The sequence below is a fragment of the Cetorhinus maximus genome, unplaced genomic scaffold (genome assembly GCF_964194155.1).
Source record: "Cetorhinus maximus unplaced genomic scaffold, sCetMax3.hap1.1 HAP1_SCAFFOLD_558, whole genome shotgun sequence".
In the NCBI taxonomy this organism is placed as follows: Eukaryota; Metazoa; Chordata; class Chondrichthyes; order Lamniformes; family Cetorhinidae; genus Cetorhinus; species Cetorhinus maximus.
Window position 1 is genome coordinate 65,934 of NW_027596500.1, and position 14,863 is coordinate 80,796.

A 14,863-nucleotide genomic window follows, 5' to 3' on the forward strand; every position below is an offset into this window, starting at 1 on the left:
CAAATTCACACCCTCGTTTTCAAATCCCTCCATGGCCCTCACTCCCCCCTCCCTATCTCTGTAACCTCCTCCAGACCCTACAACCCTCCCTATCTCTGTAACCTCCTCCAGCCCCTACAACCCTCCCTATCTCTGTAACCTCCTCCAGCCCCGACAACCCTCCCTATCTCTGTAACCTCCTCCAGTCCCTACACCCCTCCCTATCTCTGTAACCTCCTCCAGCCCCTACACCCCTCCCTATCTCTGTAACCTCCTCCAGCCCCTACAACCCTATTTCTGTAACCTCCTCCAGCCCCTACAAACCTCCCTATCTCTGTAACCTCCTCCAGCCCCTCCAACCCTCCCTATCTCTGTAACCTCCTCCAGCCCCTACAAACCTCCCAATCTCTGTAACCTCCTCCAGCCCCTCCAACCCTCCTATCTCTGTAACCTCCTTCAGCCCCTACAACCCTCCCTATTTCTGTAACCTCCTCCAGCCACAACAACCCTCCCTATTTCTGTAACCACCTCCAGCCCCTACAACCCACCCCATCTCTTTAACCTCCTCCAGCCCCTACAACCCTCCCTATCTCTGTAACCTCCTCCGGCCCCTACAACTGATTAACTATACAACACAACCTAAGTGCTGACTTAGTGCTGAAAGACTGGATGAGTCTCCTTCTGCTGTGTCATCTTTCTATCCGATGTTCGTGTGTTGCTGATTGTCGAATCTTGCTGTGCATCCTTTGGGCCGCAAGATTACAACAGGTGTGCATCAATGGGTTAAACACTAGCGGTGGGGGGTTACTGTTTACAGTAGTCTGTATCAATGGGTTAAACACTCACGGTGGAGGTTACTGTTTACAGTGGTCTGTATCAATGGGTTAAACACTCGCGGTGGGGGGTTACTGTTTACAGTGGTCTGTATCAATGGGTTAAACACTCGCGATGGGGGTCACTGTTTACAGTGGTCTGTATCAATGGGTTAAACACTCGCGGTGGAGGTTACTGTTTACAGTGGTCTGTATCAATGGGTTAAACACTCGGGTTGGGGGTTACTGTTTACAGTGGTCTGTATCAATGCGTTAAACACTCGGGGTGGGGGTTACTATTTACAGTGGTCTGTATCAATGGGTTAAACACTCACGGTGGGGGTTACTGTTTACAGTGGTCTGTATCAATGGGTTAAACACTCACGGTGGGGGTTACTGTTTACAGTGGTCTGTATCAATGGGTTAAACACTCACGGTGGAGGTTACTGTTTACAGTGGTCTGTATCAATGGGTTAAACACTCACGGTGGGGGTTACTGTTTACAGTGGTCTGTATCAATGCGTTAAACACTCGGGGTGGGGGTTACTATTTACAGTGGTCTGTATCAATGGGTTAAACACTCACGGTGGGGGTTACTGTTTACAGTGGTCTGTATCAATGGGTTAAACACTCACGGTGGGGGTTACTGTTTACAGTGGTCTGTATCAATGGGTTAAACACTCGCGGTGGAGGTTACTGTTTACAGTGGTCTGTATCAATGGGTTAAACACTCACGGTGGGGGTGTCTGTTTACAGTGGACTGTATCAATGGGTTAAACACTCGCGGTGGGGGTGTCTGTTTACAGTGGACTGTATCAATGGGTTAAACACTGGCGGTGGAGGTTACTGTTTACATTGGTCTGTACCAATGGGATAAACTTGCACTTACCTGTGTTTCTTTTTACTTTTCGACTTCGACTGAGACCTACAAATCAAAGAGAGGGGGAGATTAAAACCTGCGCCCGGAGGCGAGCTGGGTGTCTACATGATCCCGGCCTGATGGCGGAAAAGCCTCCCCAACGCGCCGCCGCTCCTACCTGCTCTTCTTCTTGGAGCTTTTTTTCTTCTTCTCCTTGGAGCGGGCGGACGGACTCGCTGACCTGCAGGGCCCAGAAAGAAGCCAGCGTCAGAATTCCGGGAGAGCCGGGGGTTCAGAGCGGATGCAGCGCGGGGTGCCTTCCAGGGGATGAGGGCCCACCCCCCATGACTGGGAGGGGAGCGTCGGCAGGCTGCTCACGCCCGGGGGAGGAGGGGGCGTGACGCCAGGGCGAAATCGGCTCCCCGACCTTTGCCCGTCCGTTCCCCCAGCCCCCCCGCCAGGAGGGCGCTCGGGAGAGATACAGACTCCGCCTGGTACAGGGCGGCGTCGGCGGCGAGCGCTCATTCGCTCCTTGTACTCGCGCTCGAGTTCGCTCAGGAGCCATCGAGTGCGGCGGGTAGGGAGAGACGCGTCGCTGGAGCTTTTCGTTTTCGCACGCGCCAGGACAAAGGCAAGAGTGCCAAATTTCAAAGGTTCGCAGGAGTGAAAGGGTGGGCGACGGGTCGGTACGGTTAACTCTGACGGGCCGAGGCGCTGCCGCTGAGAGAGGCACGGCAGAAACACTACAGGCTGGCCAAGCTCCCGGGGAAGTCGAAAAATGCGGCAGGTTTGAATCTATTCCTCTTGTTTGTGGGGAACGTGTCCCTCACATGCCAAGCTTCTCGCAAGTATAAATGGGCCACGTCATGGCCTCGAATGGCTCTCTTTCGCCTGCTCGGTAAGCATCGCTAGCGGCGCACTCAGGATTGTTCATCAAGTGCTGACGAAAAGCTCTTTTCAGCAATATTCAGTAGTGTATGGAGGGGTCCTCCAAACGATTGGGGTCCTCACGCCACCAGCGCCTCCCGGAGTGAGGGGATTGTTTGGGGGCGGCGGGAGGGGTCGGGGTTAGGAGGCCAAGAACAGGGCCTGGAGGGGGGGTGGGGGGGGTATGAACAAAAAAATTTTAAAAAGATACCAGATTGAGGTGCAGGTCACAGCTGAACCTTCCCCCCACCCCACGTCACTCCTCCCGAACCAATTGCTCCCCTCGGCACCGCCCCCCACCCCCACCAACGAATCTGGACTCACCGACCCCGGCTCCGAGCTTTCTTCTTCTTCCTCCTTTTGGGCGAAGGGGATCGCGACCGGACGGCCTCGCGGATGGTGCTGCGGAGAACCAAAAGGAAGAGGAAAAAAAAAAAGAGGTGGGGGGGGGGAGGTTAAGTCACGTTTTTTTAAAAAGAGACATGCTGTCAAAGCTTTTCATCTGGGACTCATCAGGACAGATGCAAGAACGCCGAATTTCAGAGGGAACAACAATTTATACCGCGCGAGAAAAGGGTCGGCAAGCCGGCTCCGATTGGTCGTGGGCGTTGTCATGGAGAATGCGCCAGGGAACGATTGTCCCCGCAGCCCCCCCCCCGCCCCCCCACTTCAGTTCAGAAAGTGGCGCAAAGCCCAGGCGTGTTCCTTCTGTCGGCAGAGGGCACGCCCCTGCATGTGACGACGCGTCGCTTCTAGCACGCGTTAAGTGAGGCCCCACTGACAATCTTCAAATCCGTCGTGAGCGCCGACTCTCGGCGCGCTCGGGATTGTCCGGCGAGTGCTGTCCGATTGCGGGAATTGCAATCAAACGCAGGCTTTGCGTTCCCAGCTCTGCGACCGCGGGCCGGGGGCTGAATACCACTTGGGTTGCAGCGTGGAGCGGCTCGCTTCGCCACGCCCGGGCGAGGGGGGTGACTTGACCCCGCAGTCTCGGCCGGCTCCACCTACCTGTGCTGCTTCTGCTGCTCACTCTTGCCGGCCGCCTCTTGCGCGCGCCTCTTGGGGTCGAAGGAGCTGCCGTCCACGTAGCTGTCGCTGATGCCGAACGCCGCCCGCAGCCGCTCATTCTTCTTCTCGTTGGCCTCGGCCAGTTGGTGAGTCTCGCCGACACTGAGGGGGGGAGGGGGAGGGTGGAAAACGGCAGGCGTGAGAAACCCCCACTCATGCTCCGCACACACACACACATGCGCCGCGCACTGACGCGGCAAACACCAGAGGGCCGATCCCGCCGGAAGTAGGTGCGGGAGCGGGCGATTCGGCACCCTCGAGCCTCCGCCGCCTCCATTCAGTTAAGGACGTGACTGATCGGATTGTGGCCTTCACTCCGCTTTCCTGTCTGTCTCACACTCCCCCCTCCACATAACCCTCGTCTCCCCTCATCGATCAGAAACCCGCCTCGCTCGGCCTTGAGTGTATCCAACGCCCCGGACCCCGGTGCTCTCTGGGACTGGGGGAGAGAATCCCACAGACTGACCACCCTCTGAGAGAAGACATTCCTCCTCCTCTCCGTCTTCAACGGGAGACCCCTCATTCTGAAACTGTGCCCCTTCCCTCCTCGTTCTAGATAGCCCCCTCCACGAGGGGGGAAACATCCTCCCAGCATCCACCCCTGTCGAGCCCCTACCCCCCTCAGAATCTTATCTGTCTCGATAAGATCGCCTCTCATTCTTCTAAACTCCAATGGGGGACAGGGCCCAACCTGCTCAACCTCTCCTCACGAGACAAACCCCCACCCCCCCTCATTCGTGCCGGGAATCGGCCGAGTGAACCTCCTCTGATCGATCGGCCTCCAGTCCTTTCTTAAGTTAGGGATCTTATTGTGAGGATTAAAAGGGCGATAGAGGCTGGAGGGGGAGATAAGGGGAAATTACTTATTCAGGTGATGGGGAGGGGGGGAGGAGAAGCAGGGCAATTTGGTTCGAGAAGGCAAAACGTTAAAATTAAGAGCCAGGGCCTTTGGGAGTTCAATCAGGAAATCGGCGACCCCTTGTTCTTAACAGTGACCCCCGCCCAGTTCTAGATTCTCCCACAAGAGGAAACACATCCTCCCCACGTGGAGAGGATGTTTCCTCTTGTGGGAGAATCTAGAACTGGGCGGGGGTCACTGTTAAAAACAAGGGGTCACCCATTTAACACGGAGGTGAGAATTGTTTTGTCTCTCAGGAGCGTAATGGGTCTTTGGAGCTCTCTTCCTCAAAAGGCACTGGACGCAGAGTCTTTGTGAGTATTTTTCAGACGAAGCCAGGTAGGTTCTTGATTAACAAGAGGTCATCGGGGGGGGGGGTAGGCGGGGATGTGAAGTTGAGGTTACAAGCAGATCAGCCACGATAGTGCTGGCTCAAAGGGCCGAATGGCCTCAGCCAGCCCCGACCCCCCCACCTTTTTTTTAAAATCACACACAACTACCCATCGTAATCAGACTCAAGCCTTCTCATTATCGCACATGGTGATGTCGAACATCAAACTCCATTCACAACGTGCGCCGAAAGCAAGAAATCCAAATTCATTCTCATTTTTCCGATCGGTGCAACGACACTTTATACACCCGTGATAAAAATCTGACCTTGCTTTGTCAAGTCCTCCCAGCTTTTTGCCAGAGAGGTTCTAACCATCGCCCCCACTCCCACAACGGCATTACCATCGCTTAATTCCCCCCCATCCTCAACATCCTGGGGTGAGGGGGTGTGGTGGAGGGTTGGTTACCATTGACCAGAAACTGAACTGGGACCAGCCCTATAAATAACTGCGGCTACGAGAGCAGGTCAGAGGCTGGGAATCCTGTGGCAAGTGACTCACCTCCTGACGCCCCCAAAGCCTGTCCACCATCTACAAGGCAGAAGTCAGGAGTGTGATGGAATACTCTCCACTTGCCTGGGTGAGCGCGGCTCCGACAACACTCAAGAATCAGAGGGTCTACAAAAGAGACAGGCTTTTCAAACCGGACGGTCAGCACGGGGCGCGCGAGGAGACAGGCGACGAGGCCGGCGTGAGACGGAGTGAGTGAGTCGCGAATTAAGCTCACATGGGAATTCAATGCACAGGGGAAGCAGATGTAGTATACATGGTAATTATTCCAAGTTAATTCAGTGAATAATTAAATTAAGTTAACCAAATAAATAAGTAACAGTGGCAGGACAGATGTTATGTTGCAGCTGTGGAATGTGGGGGTTTGGGGTGCCAAGGCGATCCATGACACAAACACGTCTGCAGAAAGCACAGACAGCTGGAGGAATTCCGGATCAGGGTTATTGAGCTGGAGGCCGAACTGCAGACACTGCGCAACATAAGGGGAGGGGGGGGTGGAGGCAAGAAGTACCTGGACACTTTATTCCAAAAGATGGTCACGCTTCTGTCTGGGTCAGCAGCGAGAGGGAGGAGGATGTGACCGTGAGTGAGGCAGGTAATGGGACCAAGTAGTAGAGGAGCCTCAAGACTTTGCAGCTGTCAAGCAGGTTTGAGGTGCTCACAACCTGTGTGGACGAAAGCCAGGTCTGCAAGGTGGATGAGCAAGTTGGCCGAGGCACCATGGTACAGGAAGCCGTTCAAGCGGGGTGGGGGAGCAAACAGGCATGTAGTGGTAGTAGGGGACAGTATAGTGAGGGGGGATTGACACTGTTCTCTGCAGCAAAGAGCGAGAGTCCAGGCGGCTGTGTTGCCTGCCCGGTGCCAGGGTTCGGGTCATCTGCTCAGGGGCTGGAGAGGAACTTGCAGTGGGATAGGGAGGATCCAGTTGTCGTGGTCCATGTAGGTACCAACGACTTGGGCAGGACAAGAAAAGAGGTTCTGCAGAGTCAGTACAAGGAGCTAGGTACCAATCAAGAAGCAGAACCTCAAAGGTAATAACCTCTTGGATTATTACCTGAGCCACGTGCAACATTAGCATAGAGTAAATAAGATGAGAGAAATGAATGCGTGGCTCAAACGCTGGGTGTGGGAGAAGTGGGTTCCTGTTCGTGGGGCACTTGCTCGAGTAATGAGGAAAGTGGGGGCTGTGCCATTGGGACTGACTACATCTGAACTGGGCTGGGACCACTGTTCCTGCGAATCGCGTAACTAGAGAAGTAGAGAGGGTTTTGAACTAAAAGGGGTGGGGTGGGGGTGGGGGGGGGGGGGGGGGTGGGAGCGAGGCAGTGGTGAGGGTTCAAGCTTGGGTCGATGTGGCAGATCAAGGGGTAGATTCAAGGCAAGAAAGCAAAAGAGTAATATGGGAAATGAGGGTCATAGTTGAGCAGGAAGGGACAGGGAGATAAAACCTAAGAATACCCCAATGGTCAAGACTAGATTTTACAAAGATAACAAAAAGACAAAACTAAAGGCTCTGTATCCGAATGCGTAAAGCATTCATCACAAAGTTAAATGAATTGATAGCGCACACTGAAGTGAATAAATATGATCTGATAGCCATTACGGAGACGTGACTGCAGGATGGTAAGGACCGGGTCCTGAATATTGAGGGGTATGTGATATTCAAGAAGAACAGAAAGCTAGGTAAAGTTGGAGGGGTAGCGCTGTTAATCAAGGATGGCATTGGTGCAATGGTTAGAGATGAGCTTGGTTCAGGAGATCAGGGTGTAGAATCAGTTTAGGTGGAGATGAAGAACCAGTAGGGGAAAGAAGTCACTAGTGGGAGTGGTCTACAAGCCCCCCCCCCCACCCCCAACAGCAATCACAATTTCGGACAAAGTATATAAGAAGAAATATTGGGTGCTTGTGATAAAGGGACAGCAATAATCATGGGTGATTTTAATCCACGTATAAACAGGAAAAATCAGATTCGAAATAGCAGCCTGGATGAAGAGTTCATAGAATGCTTTTTAAGAGCATCACGTTCTGGAACCAACCAGAGAGCAGGTTATATTAGACTTGGTATTGTGTAATGTGGCAGGATTTATTAATGATCTCAGAGTAAAGGCACCCCTGGGTAGCAGCGACCACAGTATGATTGAATTTTACATCCAGTTTGAAAGGGAGAAGAGTGGGTCTAAAACTAGTTTCATAAACTTAAATAAGGGCAACTATGTGGGGATGAGGGCTGAGCTAGCTGAAGTGAACTGGGATACAAGGCTAGGGGATAGATCAAAAGAGAAGCAGTGGCTGGCATTTAAGGGGGTATTTCAGATAACTCAGAATAAGTATATTCCTACTGTAAAGAAAAATTCTAAGGGGAGAACCCACCATCTGTGGTTAACTAAAGAAGTTAAGGAAAGCGTCAAACTTAAGGAAAAAGCATATAACTGTGCAAAGATGCGTGGCGGGGCAGATGATTGGTCAGAACATAAAAGAGCGGCAGAGAATGGCAAGATGGTTAATCTGGAGAAAGAAATTAAGAGTATGAAAGGAAGCTAGCTAGAAATGGAAAAATAGACAGCAAGAGTTTCTACAGGTATTTAAAAAGGAAAAGTAAAACGAGTGTTGGCCCTCTAGAGAGCGACAGCGGGGAGTTAATATGTCATGAAGGTATTAATGTATATATTATTGGAAAATATTTTTCTTTTAGAATAGAGGTTTAGTCTGTGGGTGTGTCTTAATTGGATGAAAGCCAGCTGGTCTGGGTGCTTTGATATGTACTAGTTTTGAGGTGCAAACAGAGAGGTAGAGTTCATTTGCACTTTTTGAATAGAGCATTCAAGGAGTGGGGTGAAAACTGAAGCCTATCTAGCAGCTACCAAGCCCTATGTTTATATTGCTAATAAAAATGGTACCACGAAAGGGGTTTCATTGTCAGAGGGGTTTACTTCAGACGTTGGTGATACTATGAAAATTTACATTCAATAGGGCTGGTGTGGGTATAACTTAAGTAGTTTTCGGGTGTGCAGAGCCGAGGCAACGTGAGATCAAAAGGCAGCTGTAAGCCTCCAACCGTCTCCACAGGAACCAAAGTGAAAAGAACCTCATTTTGAATTCGTACGGTGAGAATGCTTTGCCTGGTGCCTGGTTAAGTGTGCGGGTTGCTGTTGCCTGAAATGGAGATTAGGTTGGGGGTTTGTTAGAAGTTATGATAGTAGTAATTTGTAGTCATGTGTATATATATATATATATATATATTAACCTGTGTAAATTAATAAAATGTTTTCTTTAGTTTAATGTAAAACCTCTCGAGAACTGGTGGCCTGATTCCTGGATGTAGAGCTGCATCTCAAACATAACACTTAAAAATTATAGGTTATGACAGTTGTTTCAAGTTTCCCTCTGGGGTTTTTTAAGTAACTCCGCTTTACCAACTGCATCGGTCATCACAAATAGTAGAAAATATGGAAACGGCGGGTGAAACGAACAAACATTTTGCTTCTGTCGTCACCATGGAGGATACAAAATACATTCCAATGAAGCTGTAAGTCAGAGGGTGGAGGAGAGGGGGGGAGAGTTTGGTGAAATTACAATCGCTAGGGAAACGGTACTGAGCAGAATGATTGGGCCGTGGGCTGACAAGACTCTGGGTCCTGATGCACTTCATCCTACGGTCTTAAAAGAGGTGGTTAACGAGGCGCTAAATGCGTTGGTGTTAATTTTCCCAAAATTCCCTAGATTCTGGAAAGCTTCCATCAGACTGAGAAGCAGCAAATATAACCCCTGTATTCAAGAAAGGAAGGGAGGCAGAAAACAGGAAACTATAGGCCAGTTAACTTGATGTCTGTGGTGGGGGAAGGTGTTAGAATCGATCATTCAGGAGGTTATAGCTGGGCACTTAGTGAAAACTCAAAGGTAATTGGGAAGAGTCAGCATGGTTATGTGAAAGGGAAAGAACGTTTAGCCAATTTATTGGAGTTCTTTGAAAGAGGGACACGCGCTGTGGGTAAAGGGGAACCTGTAGACGTGCTGTACTTGGATTTCCAGAAGACATTTGATAAGGCGCTACATCAGAGTTTATTGCGGAAAATAAAAGCGCATGGTGTAGGGGGGTAACGTGTTAAGCCTAGATAGAAGATTGGCTGACTGGCAGAAAGCAGAGAGTATACATAAATGGGTCTTTTTCGGATTGGCAGGATGTGACGAGTGCACTCCCGCATGGGGGCTGTGCTGGGGCCTCAACTTTTTACAATTTATATTAATTGCTGAGATGAGGGGGCTGAAGGCCTGGTAGCTAAATGTGCAGATAACACAAAGACAGGTAGGAAAGTATGTTGTGAAGAGGACATAAGGAGGTGGCAGGCAGACAACGATAGGTTGAGTGAGTGGGCCAAAATATGCCAGATGCGGTATCATGTATGTTGTTCCATTGGCAGGGAGGATAGAAAAGGCGGAGGTACTCACACTGTCCGGGTTTTTGGCTCCTCTTTGCCCTGGCTTCCATCTTTTTCCACCAGCATCTGTCGAAAGGTTGCCACCTTCTGTTGGATCTCCTCCTCTGAATACCTGAGGCAGAACAGAAAATCATCCCCAATGTCAGATCCTGATGGCTGTCAGGCAACCAGAGACCGTAATCTGCCTGGTGAGGGCCATACAACCAAACCACTGCCACCCCCACTGTACACAATCCCAATGGACCCAAACCCCTTCCCGTACACTCCCACCGCACACAATCCCAACGGACCCAAATCCCTTCCCGTTCATTCCCACCGCACACAATCCCAATGGACCCAAACCCCTTCCCGTTCACTCCCACTGTACATAATCCCAATGGACCCAAACCCCTTCCCGTTCACCCCCACTGTACACAATCCCAATGGACCCAAACCCCTTCCCGTTCACTCCCACTGTACACAATCCCAATGGACCCAAACCCCTTCCCGTTCACCCCCACTGTACATAATCCCAATGGACCCAAACCCCTTCCCGTTCACTCCAACTGTACACAATCCCAATGGACCCAAACCTCTTCCCGTTCACTCCAACAGTACACAATCCCAATGGACCCAAACCCCTTCCCATTCACTCCAACTGTACACAATCCCAATGGACCCAAACCTCTTCCTGTTCACTCCCACTGTACACAATCCCAATGGGTCCAAACCCCTTCCCGTTCACTCCCACTGTACACAATCCCAACGGACCCAAACCTCTTCCTGTTCACTCCCACTGTACACAATCCCCGTGGACCCAAACCCCTTCCCGTTCACTCCCACTGTACACAATCCCAATTGGCCCAAACCCCTTCCCGTTCACTCCCACTGTACACAATCCCAACGGACCCAAACCCCTTCTCGTTCACTCCCACTGTACACAATCCCCATGGACCCAAACCCCTCCCCGTTCACTCCCACTGTACACAATCCCAATTGGCCCAAACCCCTTCCCGTTCACTCCCACTGTACACAATCCCAATGGACCCAAACCCCTTCCCGTTCACTCCCACTGTACACAATCCCAACGGACCCAAACCCCTTCCCGTTCACTCCCGCTGTACACGATCCCAATGAACCCAAACCCCTTCCTGTTCACTCCCACTGTACACAATCCCAACGGACCCAAACCCCTTCCCGTTCACTCCCACTGTACACAATCCCAATGGAGCCAAACCCTTTCCCATTCACTCCAACTGTACACAATCCCAATGGACCCAAACCCCTTCCCGTTCACTCCCACTGTACACAATCCCAATGGACCCAAACCCCTTCCCGTTCACTCCCACTGTACACAATCCCAATGGACCCAAACCCCTTCTCGTTCACTCCAACTGTACACAATCCCAATGGACCCAAACCTCTTCCCGTTCACTCCAACAGTACACAATCCCAATGCACCCAAACCCCTTCCCGTTCACTCTCACCGTACATAATCCCAATGGACCCAAACCCCTTCCCGTTCACTCCCACTTACCCCTGCTCCTCCATCAAGTCTTCCAGTTCGATGCACTTGAGTTCCACCTTCCGCTTCCGCTCATGGTCCAGGATGTCCTGGTTAGGCTTCTTCATCAGGCCGGACTCCAGCTTCTTCAGCTCCTCCTCCGACTTATAGTCCACCCGGTCCTTCTTGTGACGGACGGAGGACAGGTTCCGCTGGACGTAGCCATTGGTGCCGCTCCCCCTTGGGGTGGGCAGGCCAATGCCGTTGTACATGGTGGGGCGGCGCTGCCACTACTCACTGCTGCAGGGGGGAATAGGGAGCGAGAGAAGGCAGAAAAAAGGGACAACGGTCAACGAGAGAGAGAGAATAGGGTAACAGGGCCATCGCAAACGGCACCCGCGCTCAATTGCCGCCACCCCCCACAATAAGAGCAGCATAGCTCATCCCCCACTGGGTTGTGAGTGCTTTAACACTGTCAGGCACAGGTTCAAATCCCTCCATAACCACCCCCCCCACCCACCCCAACCAGCCTGTCCCCCACACCCATCACTGCATCCTTCTAACCCCAACACCCTCCCCCCACTGCAGTGAGTAACTCACCTCCTGACTTCCCAAAGCCAGTCCACCATCGACAAGTCAGGAGTATGATGGGATACTCCCCACTTGCCTAGATGAGTTGCAGCTCCCACAACACTCGAGAAGCTCCACACCATCCAGGACAAAACAGCCCCGCTTGATCGGCACCTCATCCGCAAACATTCACTCGCTCTACCACCAACACACAGGGGCAGCAGTGTGTGCACCAGCTACAAGATGCACTGCGGCAGCTCACCAAGGCTCCTTCGACAGCGCCGCCCAAACCCACCACCTCTAACATCTAGAAGGACAAGGGCAGCAGACACATGGGGAACACCACCACCTGGAAGTTCCCCTCCAAGTCACTCACCATCCTGACTTGGAAATATATCGGCCGTTCTTTCACTGTCGCTGGTTCAAAATCCTGGAACTCCCTCCCTAACAGCGCTATGGATGTACCTACACCACACGGGACTGCAGCAGCTCACCACCACCTTTTCAAGCGGCAATTAGGGATGGGCAAGAAATGTTGGCCTAGCCAGCGATGCCTATATCCCATAAATGAATTTTAAAAATTCAATTGAAGGGCAATTCAGACCTCAACATCCCCTCATCTGCCAACATTTCTCTCACTTACCGTTTCTGGGAGCTTGCTGTGCACAAAACCTGCATAATAAGGCTTCAGAATATCTTTCAACTATAAAAATGTATGAGCCCTCTTTTACAAAGCTGCTGGGCTAAAATCCTCGTTTTCAGGGTCCCAATTTCAAAATTCCCCCCATTCGATTTTCCCATGTCAACGGTCATGATTGTACTTATGGACTCCAAACTGCAGGAGGCACTGTGAGGCTCCTGGCACAACTCAGACCCCCACGCCGCCTGGTTTGAAGTAAAAACGCACCATCCGCGGGACGTGAAGGCTATCGAGAAAAGATGTGAGGATGGCACCGGAACTGAGCGATTATAACCACGTGGGTGGGTCAGAGAAGCTCTCAACATCCACCCTGTCCAGCCCCCACCCCCCTCTCTCAGAATCTTATCTGTTTCAATAAGATCGTCTCTCATTCTTCTAAACTGCAATGGGTACAGGCCCAACCTGCTCAACTCTCCTCACAAGACAAACCCCCTTCGTCCCAGGAATCGGCCGAGTGAACCTTCTCTGAACGGCCTCCAGTGCGAGTCTGTCCCTCCTTAAGTAAGGAGACCAAAACTGTCCACAGTGCTCCAGGCGCAGTCTCACCAACGCCCCTGCACGGTTGTAGCAAGACTTCCCCACTTTTCCTACTCCAACACCCCCCCGCCCCTTCGCAATGAAGGCCAACATTCCACTCCCGAATCACTTGCTGCATCTGTGTACCAACTTTTTTTGGGACCGTTGACAAGTTTCCCAGGAGCCCCTACGTTGCTCCCGGCCGCCCTCAGTTGCAGAACCTAACCCCGTAAACGTTTCTCGAGTGTCGAGTTTGCAAGTTCCCTTTCGTACTCCCTCTTTCGCAGCTCCGTTTTCTCACCCTTTGGGTGCGAGAGCTTTTTTTTTTGCATTTGGGTTTCACCCGGTCTTTCACTGCCCACGGCTGTTTCTTTTTGGCAAGGAGGAGCCTGGTGCCCCCGAGGGATAGAAACCGGTTCATCGGCGCATTAGAGTTCCTTCGTTTTCCAACACCTGCCTCGGATTCTGACACCAATTCACCGGGTGGAGAGAGAGAGAGAGAGAGAGAGAGAGAGAGAGAGTGGGGGGGGGGGAGGGGGGGGACACTCGCTGCGGATGGGATAGGCCAGAACGCGACCTTAAACTCAGGGCCAAATTGGGAAACGTTTTCTCAGACAAACAGGCGATAGAAGTGTGAAGCGATTCATTTTGGTGGGAAGAAAGCGGAGAGACAGTATAAAATAAAGGGGACAATTTTAACGGGGGCGCAGGAGCAGAGGGAGCTGGGAGGTATATGAGGAATAAATCATTGAAGGGGGCAGGACAGGTTGAGAGAGCGGTTAATAAAGCAGACAGTATCCTGGGCTTTATTCATAGGGGCGTAGGGTACAAGAGCAGGGAGGTTATGTTGAACTTGTATAAGACACCAGTTCTGCCTCAACTGGAGTAATTGTGTCCAGTTCTGGGTTCCGCACTTCAGGGAGGATGTGAAGGAATTGGAGAGAGGGAGAGAGAGACAGAGAGAGAGAGAGAGAGACAGAGAGAGACAGAGAGAGACAGAGACAGAGACAGAGAGAGAGAGAGAGTGCGGAAAAGATTCACGAGAATGGTTCCAGGGATGAGGAACTTCAGTGCCGTGGATGGATTGGAGAAGTTGGGACTGTTCTCCTCGGAGAAGTGAAGGTCGAGAGGAGATTTGATAGAGGTGTTCAAAATCACGTCTAAGACGGAGTGGATCAGGAGAAACTGTTCCCATTGGGAGAAGGATCGAGAAGCAGAGGGACACAGATTGAAGGCGATGGGTAAAAGGAGCGATGGAGACACGAGGAGAAACTTTTTCACGCAGCGAGGGGTTAGGATCTGGAACACGCTGTCTGAGAGTGTGGGGGAGGGAGGGTCAATCGAGGGGGTTAGGGTCTGGAACGCGTTGCCTTAGAGTGTGGGGGAGGGAGGGTCAATCGAGGGGTTAGGATCTGCAATGCACTGTCTGAGTGTGTGGGGGAGGGAGGGTCAATCGAGGGGGTTAGGGTCTGGAACGCGCTGCCTGAGAGTGTGGAGGAGGGAGGGTCAATCGAGGGGGTTAGGATCTGGAACGCGCTGCCTGAGACTGTGGGGGAGGGAGGGTCAATCGAGGCTTTTGGGAGGGAATCGGACTGTTATCGGGAAAGGAGGAATGTGCAGGGTTGACGGGGAGAAGGCGGGGGAAGTGGAAGTCAGAGCAGGTGAATCACTCAGAGACCCAGCACAGACACGACGGGTCTCGTTCTGTGCTGTCAC

General features: G+C 51.9%; 1 protein-coding gene across 1 annotated transcript in view; it reads right to left on the reverse strand.

Annotated features, from left to right (window-relative positions):
- srrm2 (serine/arginine repetitive matrix 2) overlaps positions 1-14,863 on the reverse strand; it is a 46,865-nt gene that overhangs the window by 24,556 nt on the left and 7,446 nt on the right. Inside the window, exons 2-7 of the mRNA XM_078535615.1 lie at positions 11,395-11,661; positions 9,889-9,990; positions 3,586-3,747; positions 2,902-2,979; positions 1,829-1,891; positions 1,681-1,716 (exon numbers count right to left, since the gene is read on the reverse strand). Of these exons, the coding sequence (XP_078391741.1) occupies positions 1,681-1,716; positions 1,829-1,891; positions 2,902-2,979; positions 3,586-3,747; positions 9,889-9,990; positions 11,395-11,633 (680 nt within the window). The 5' untranslated portion in view covers positions 11,634-11,661. The remainder of the gene's footprint in view (positions 1-1,680; positions 1,717-1,828; positions 1,892-2,901; positions 2,980-3,585; positions 3,748-9,888; positions 9,991-11,394; positions 11,662-14,863) is intronic.